This window comes from Mastomys coucha, unplaced genomic scaffold, assembly GCF_008632895.1.
Source record: "Mastomys coucha isolate ucsf_1 unplaced genomic scaffold, UCSF_Mcou_1 pScaffold20, whole genome shotgun sequence".
Taxonomy (NCBI): domain Eukaryota; kingdom Metazoa; phylum Chordata; class Mammalia; order Rodentia; family Muridae; genus Mastomys; species Mastomys coucha.
The window spans coordinates 35598690-35606995 of record NW_022196903.1 but is presented as its reverse complement, the minus strand read 5'-3'; the positions used below and the strand labels follow the sequence as shown (position 1 = coordinate 35606995).

General features: G+C 39.1%; 2 protein-coding genes across 2 annotated transcripts; both read right to left on the bottom strand.

Annotated features, from left to right (window-relative positions):
- Window positions 1-601: 601 nt before the first annotated feature.
- Window positions 602-1755, bottom strand: Tas2r4 (taste 2 receptor member 4). The gene has a single exon (XM_031380806.1). It carries the CDS (start codon window positions 1541-1543, stop codon window positions 650-652), a length of 894 nt encoding a protein of 297 aa, XP_031236666.1. The 5' UTR covers window positions 1544-1755; the 3' UTR covers window positions 602-649.
- Window positions 1756-4821: 3066 nt separating this feature from the next.
- Window positions 4822-5813, bottom strand: Tas2r3 (taste 2 receptor member 3). Its single transcript, XM_031380805.1, has one exon. It carries the CDS (start codon window positions 5770-5772, stop codon window positions 4822-4824), a length of 951 nt encoding a protein of 316 aa, XP_031236665.1. The 5' UTR covers window positions 5773-5813.
- Between the last annotated feature and the right edge of the window lie 2493 nt (window positions 5814-8306).

Sequence of the window (8306 nt, the reverse complement as noted above, 5' to 3'; positions counted from 1 at the left end):
ACCTCTCTAGTTATCAAGATAGATTCTTTGAGTTTAAACCATTTTATTTGGATTGTTTACTATCAATCCCTACCCTTAACCTATCAATTCTGACCCTTTCTAGATCAAGCCAGAAATTCAGTGCTAGGGTTACTTGATGGTAGTAGCTCAACAAACATCAGGATCCTTTATCTGGCATGCCTAAAATACACCTTTCTCTTTATTTTTCTCTGAAACCCCCCCTTTTCTTTTTGTGCTGTCTTGTTACACTTTAAGACAATCATCTTTCATTGGCAGCTTAGCTATTGGAAATATCTTGTTCAGTTCAGAACAAATTCTCTAATCTGTGCTAACCAAGTACATCACAATGTGGCCTTCATTCAGGGACATCCCCTTGTACCTCAGCAGCTAGTGAAACAGTATGGTGACTTCCACTGACTAGGAATGTGATAACCATGAAAACTACATAAATGCCTCAAACAGTTTCTTATGGAATGTGCTTTACTTCAAAATATTAGCCAAAAGATGCAGTATTGACTAAAACATATGCACTCAGTCTGAGGGTCAGGATGCCAGATACAGGATAACAAAATTAAATCCTTAGATAGCTGAGATGTTTCTAATGTAACCAGACCATGAATTGATGCTGTCAATTACTAATGAAATTCTGCTATTTGTAGAAACAGAAAATTTTCTTTGCTTTAGTTTTCAGTTTATGATGAGTGACAATGAGGAGGACAGAATGTCCTGGAGGGTAAGCAGCAGTAATAATCATGCAGATGGCCTGGGCTCTTATATTCTTCCTCATATAGGAAGGAAGATAGAGCAGGGCAGCAATCGAATACGGAATGTAGAGCACGAGGAAACAGATCATCAGCCTCATCGCACCCATGTGAGCCTCCGTCTGGGGATTCCAAAAGCTGGTCGTGTGTCTCTGCATCTTCTGTATATGTCTTCTCAAGGAATGTATTAACAAGGAAGCAAAAGTCAAATTGAGCATAAACTGTAAAAGTGAGCTCAGGACCAAAGAGGCTACTAACGTCAAGATGCCATCACTGAGGTCAAATGATGTGTTATTTCTCCCAATTATTTGTTCAGAAAAACGTGATATCTGTGAGAGCACAAAATATAGGAGAGTAGTGAAGGCTGAAATCAGAAGACAGGCCAGCAGCAGGTTGGTGGTCTTCATAGAGATAGTCCGTTTCAACAGAAGAAACGCTGGGTGTTGGAAATTAGTAATCTTTACACAATACAGACTGTTCAGAAAGGTCACTAACCAGAGACTGTTGGCATCCAGAAACTTCCAACACAATAGAAAAAATATGGAGAAGTAGACTGACCTTCCAGTATTTGTAGCAATGTAGACAGTGTTCAATAGAAACAACCCCAGAGTCAGGAATCTAGTGATGGCCAAGCTGAACAGGATCCTATCCGAAGAGGAGATTCTGTGACTTTTGACCCAAGTCTTATAAATTATCACAATAATAAATAGATTTGCAACGATTCCTACAAAATTAAAAACAACCGAGGCAGCAAACACAAATACATACAGTTCCCAGAGCATGTTTCCTCGTTTGATGTCAATGAAAACAAACTGAAATAAGTAAGCGGGCACAGGATGCAGCCTGGAAAGAGGTCTTTTTATTTTCCACCATGGCAAACATACCGTTTCTGGTATAAGAGGCAGCTGCTTTTACTGAGATGCAAATCTTCAAGGATTAAATTACTATTTCTTCACTCCTGTTCTTATTTTCCTAGAAATGCCTAATTACAAACAAGCTTAATTGAATCTGGAATTTGTTCCTCCACGAACAGAACTAGTGGGTGTTGTGGCAGACTCCAAGAACCTAAAACACAAACCAGCGTGTTCTAGCCTGAGGCCATTTCAGGTTCTCTGCAGCTTCACTTTATAGATATCACAGAATATTATGGGGCTCCTCAACCCTCGCTCTTCCCACCTCCCTTCCCTCCACGGCCTATCCGAACCAGTTTGTGTGTACCCCATTTCTCCAACTGCATTCCAACCATGCCACTGTCACTTCTTCATCCCTTCTTCACACATGAGATAGTTTACTCATTTAATACAGTAAGTTAGAGGAACAATCCCCTCCTTGAGACATACTTTCATGAGACATGGTGAACGGGGCACAGCAGAGAAAGGGATTTGTGTCATAATCCATTTAGGGTTCACCTAAGAAAACGCCCACTCTTTCATGTTTCTTTTATATATCTGGATCTGTGCTTAGATCATTTGTGGTTACAATATTTCCCCTTAGGCATCAAAGTACTTGGATGTAAAATCCAGGGCAATTATTTAGTCACATTAGAAATCCACATTCAGGAATACCATGTGTCCTAGCTGAGTATATTCATAAAGTTAAAAAAATTTTCATAATACTAAATATTCTCATTGACTTGACAAAGGTATTTGATAACAATAAGTAAATCAATGTCTTTTCTTTTCTTTAAATAATATTAATTAAGCATCAGAGTGTATCTTGATGAGGGAAAAGCATACAAAAAATTCATCCAAGGACAAAAATGGAAAGTTAACTAAAATTCAAATCTAGATCTATAGAAAAATTGATATTGTCATCATTAAATGTCAGGTAAAACTAATGCACAGACTGGTTCTGCTTAAGTTAGTGGTTATTAAAATATGATTCCATGTCTATATAGTGAGTGTTCTTTTTTATTAGAGTTTTTTCTTTATTTACATTTCAAATGTTCTCCCCTTTCCTGGTTTCCCCTCTGAAAAAAAAACCCTATTCCCTCCCCACTCCCCCTGCTCACCAACCCACCCTCTCCTGCTTCCTGCCCCTGGCATTCTCCTACACTGGGGCATAGAGCCTTCATAGGACCTTTCCTCCCATTGATGAATTGATGACCAACAAGGCCATCCTCTGCTACATATACAGTTGGAGCCATGAGTCTTACCATGTGTACTTTTTGGTTGGTGGTTTAGTCCCTGGGAGCACTGGGGGTACTGGTTAGTTCATATTGTTGTTCCTCCTATGGGGCTGCAAATCCTTCAGTTCCTTGGGTCCTTTTTCTAGCTCCTTCATTGGGGACCCTGTGTTCAGTCCAGTGGATGGCCTTGATCCTCTATTTCTGTATTAGGTAGGCACTGGCAGCTATATCAGGCTCTTGTCAGCCAGCACTTGCTGGCATCCACAATAGTATCTGGGTTTGGTGATTGTATATGGGAAGGATCCCCAGGTGTGGCAGTCTCTGGATTGTCCTTCCTTCAGTCTCTGCTCCACACTTTGTCTCTGCAATTCCATCCATGGGTATTTTGTTCCCCCTTCTAAGAAGGAATGAAGTATCCACTCTTTGGTCTTCCTTCTTCTTGTGTTCCTTGTGGTTTGTAGATTGTATCTTGAGTATTCTGAGCTTCTGGGCTAATAACCACTTATCAGAGAGTGCATACCACATGTGTTCTTTTGTGATTGGGTTACCTCACTTAGGATGATATCCTCCAGATCTATCCATTTCCTTAAGAATTTCATAAATTCATTGTTTTTAATAGCTGAGTAGTACTCCATTGTATAAATGTACCACATTTTCTGTATTCATCCCTGCATTGAGGGACATCTGGATTCTTCCCAGCTTCTGGCTGTTATAAATAAGGCTGCTATGAACATAGTGGAGCATGTGTCCTTATTACATGTTGGAACATCTTCTGGGTATATGCCCAGGAGTGGTATTGCTGGGTCCTCTGGTAAAATGGCCATCTTGTCGAAAGCAATCTATAGATTCAATGCAATTCCCATCAAAATTCCAACTCAATTCTTCACAGAGTTAAAAAGAGCAATTTGCAAATTCATCTGGAATAACAAAAAACCTACGATAGGGAAAACTATTCTCAACAATAAAAGAACTTCTGGGAGAATCACCATCCCTGACCTAAAGCTGTACTACAGAGCAATTGTGATTAAAAAAAAAAAAATGGTATTGGTACAGAGACAGGCAGGTAGATCAATGGAATAGAATTGAAGACCCAGAAATGAACCCACACACCTATGGTCACTTGATCTTTGACAAAGGAGCTAAAACCATCCAGTGGAAAAAAGACAGCATTTTCAACAAATGATGCTGGCTCAACTGGTGGTTAGCATGTAGAAGAATGCAAATTGATCCATTCTTATCTCCTTGTACAAAGCTCAAGTCCAAGTGCATCAAGGACCTCCACATAAAACCAGATACACTGAAACTAATATAAAAGAAAGTGGGGAAGAGCCTCGAGCACATAGGCACAGGGGAAAATTTCCTGAACAGAATACCAATATCTTATGCTCTAAGATCAAGAACTGACAAATGGGACCTCATAAAATTGCAAAGCTTCTGTAAGGCAAAGGGCAGTGTCAATAAAACAACCAACAGATGTACCAATCCTACATCCGATAGAGGGCTAATATCCAATATATACAAAGAACTCAAGAAGTTAGATTCCAGAGAACCAAATAACCCTATTAAAAATGTGGTACAGAACTAAACAAAGAATTCTCAACAGAGAAATACCGAATGGCTGAGAAGCACCTAAAGAAATGCTCAACATCCTTAGTCATCAGGGAAATGCAAATCAAAACAACCCTGAGATTCCACCTCACACCAGTCAGAGTGTTCTTACACTGGCATTTCTCAAAGACTGTTGAGCCTGTTCAAGTGATTCAATGGAGAGAGGTCCTAAGAAGCATGATTTTCACCTCTAAGCCAGGTAGGATCAGAAGCAAAGCAGACAGAATCTCTCCTATTCATGGTAAAGACTGATATTCTGAAAGTCAGAAGGGCACCATACCTAATCCAGGCTGAAGAATTTGCCATTCTACAACCTCTGCTGTTTTATGAAGCAATGGGCCCCTTACTTCCAGGCTTCAGACAACCACATTCACGTGAGAGCATGGCCACAAATGTCTTCTTCAACTTGTTATTACATAAAATGAGAATAAATGAGTCACCAGTAAGGTATAACATTGTAATTACTACTCCAACTATCCTGGCAATCTTGGTTTCTGGTAGGAAATGACTGAATGACAAAATTATAAAGGAAAGAGAGTAGAATAGGAAGAATAAGAAAAAGGAAAGGATGATTCTCATGGCTCTTTTGTGGGCCTCAGTACTCTGATCTCTGGAGCCAATACTGGATTGCTGCATCTGCTGTGTGTGCTTTCCCAGGGAGAGAAGGAGCAGAAAGTAGGCAACCAGGGAAACAATTAAGGAAGGAATCTTCCATAGATTCCCAAGAACATGCATCAGATTATATTCCTGTCTCTTCAGTCTGATGTATTCAGTTATATTTGGTATGCCTTTGCTTCCAGTGAGGGCAGAATAGATCTTAAATTCATTCATCAGAGACATGGTGCTGACACAAGATAAGAGCAGTGCACCCCACAGCATCCCAACAACCACTCTAGAAGCTCTCCATTTGAGCCAGAGGAATGAGGGATGGGAGAAACTGGCTATTTTCAAGCAGTACAAAACACTGAGACAAGAAATAAGCCAAATATTGAAGTTGTTTGTAAATGTCCAAAAAACATCAATAAGTTGCATCATTATCCCTGAGTCATGGGTATGGTAAGAGAAGACTATTATAAGGCTATCAATAAAGATGATCCATAGCAGAAAGATCCTGAAGAGGGCCAAGCTGCTAATGATGAAGTCACACAAAGAAATCTTCTTGCTCTTGAACCAATGGCTGCCATTGATTGACACAATGAAACCATTCACCAGATTTCCAAGAATAAACTCAGTGACAGTGAGAACCAGGAACACCCCTTCAATGAATCCCAACATATTAGAATTTAGGCCACCCTGATTCTTGTTCTGTTCATGAATATCATCTCCTTGTTAATTTTTCTCCCTAGATCTACCTCCTCTTGTTACTTTACTGTACCTGTCTCTTCTGCATGATTTAGTCTGTCTTATGGAACAGCTTTGTGAATCTTCTTTGGTTATTCTCTTCACAGATGGCATAGACTGTCACTTCTATGATCTTAAATTCAGCAGCTCTTTGTTGAGATGCAAATAATGCCCAGTGTCACATGGATAAGGAAGATATCCAGGTCACAAAGAATATGGAAGACTGAGACTCAATTTCAGAGGGAGTGGCATTATGACTTGAATGCAAAGCATTCCCCATCCTTTCATGTGTTTGAAAACAAAATCGCCAGCTGGTGGCATTGTTTGGGAGGTTACTGAAACCTTAGGAGGTAGACCCTGGCAAGGAAGTACATTGCTGCCTCTAGGGATGGGCTTTGAGATTTTATGCTGGCCCCATTTTCTGCTCTCTGCTTCCCAAACTGTACAAATGGCTGGCCTCCTGCTCCCTCTGGAACTGAACACCCAAATAAACCTTTTCTTCCTTAGAATGCTATTGTCAGGGCATTTTATCATATGAACTACAGAAAAGTGGTGCTGGGAACCACCCAGAAGAAAAATGGGACTAGTATCTAAAGGAAGCACAGAACTACTTGAAAGTTAAAAAAATTCTATGACCTCAACTCATGAAACTGTCATCATTTTGAATTTTGCAAATAGGTCTCAAGAGCCAAAAATTAATTTTGCATAACATAGAAAGATTCAATTTTTCTCCTCATCCCCAAATGAGCAACAAATTTTTCTGGCATCATGGGTTGAATAACCTATGCTACATATGTCTCCACATAAGCATGATCAATTTCTGGACTCTATTATATGTCACTTTGTCTATTATATGTCTATTATATGTCTATTATATGTGGATACTTTGCTTTGTATCCACATCAATAGGACACTTTCTCATAATAACCACATATACAAACATGCACAGACTCACGTTCACATGAACAACAAAAGCCTTAACTAGCAGAGCATATCCCCTAGTTCATTCTCCAAGAGTCCACTATTCTTGGGCACTTGCTTGTCAAAGCATCTCAAAATCAGCTTGTCACATCTCCTCCAATGATTTCTAGAAAATGATTTAAATTTTTCCATCTATAACAATGATGGCAATGTTTCCAATAAACATGGTGTACTAGTGTTTTTAACGTGTTTCAATAAGGTTTTATAAAGCTTTTCAGAAATCATTCATTAAAGACTTTTGTACTGATAATTCTTAGATGACATCTTTTCAAAATCAACTTCTTTTGATGTTGTTTAGAACTTGACACTTGAGTATTGCTTAATTTTCTGTAACTCTTACCCCTATTTACTTTCAAAGCAATAAGGACATTTGTGAATCACTTTCTCTTCATGATCTTAACACTCTTATAACAGTACTTGCTAGTCATAGTGCAAGTACGTTTAGAGCATCCATCTTTCCATTTGAAAGCAAAATTTAATATTTAACACACACTTTGGGTATTTAACATTTATTTATAAATCACAATAAGATTGATACACCATTAAAAAACCCTTTGTTCATGTTTCTAAGTTAAACTGTACAGGGAAGACTTGGGCTTTGAAATAAGCAATTTGTATTCCTCCTCCAAGAAGAGCCCTGGAGGCATCTTGGAGGTGTGGTGCATAACTGAAAGCACATAGCTTTTGTGGTTTCTGGAGACAACAGATCAATAAAAGCTGCTTCCCATGGCAAGAAAGAAAAACAAATACAAACCTTTGTTCTTTGCCTATGTTCTAACTCCTATTTTTGGAACGTTAAACTGAGTTGTTTTCTTCCTGCAAGGCAATGCTTTGGGTTGTATTATGTTCCTGCTCTCTTAATCCATAGTTCTTACCCTCCATGTAACATACCACACAGTAAAGTACTTGAAGATGAGCTTTTTAAGGAAGAAACTAAGGTTACATGAGATCAAAGGGTAGGCCTTTGCTACTGCAAACACACAAAATAAAAAGCCAAATGAGCAGAGCGACAGCAGCCACTTACAAGCCAGAAGATTCTTCTCCAGAATGGATCACGGGGGCTGAGCTCAGCCTTCCAGCTTCCAAAGTAAAAGACCATGTCTGCTCTGTAAACTACCAATCTGTATTTTGTTCTGGCTGCCTGAGCAGATTAATAGCCCTACCGACCTTAAAGAAACTACTTACACTTAGGAAAGCCTCCCAACTCAGTTTTCTAATCTACCATCTGCAAGGGAAACATAAAGACAATTCTTAACCTACTTGCTCCCTTAGGAGAGCTTAGGTTCCTTACTAGGGACCATAAGAAAAATTTAGTCCTTAACATACTCCCACCCCTGGGGGAAAAAAAGCTTGTTTATTCTGACTGCTAAGGTTTTGTGTATTTTTCATGGTCCAATTCCTTCCCTACATTTATAGTAATCTGAATTGAAAATAATGTGGAATCAGTGAAAAGTCTTTCTTACTTTAACTTACAAAAAAAAATCCAA

What these genes read in the sequence shown, in the direction of transcription:
- Tas2r4 (XM_031380806.1), bottom strand. Translation starts at nt 1,543, where the DNA reads ATGCTCTGGGAACTGTATGTATTTGTGTTTGCTGCCTCGGTTGTTTTT.
- Tas2r3 (XM_031380805.1), bottom strand. Translation starts at nt 5,772, where the DNA reads ATGTTGGGATTCATTGAAGGGGTGTTCCTGGTTCTCACTGTCACTGAG.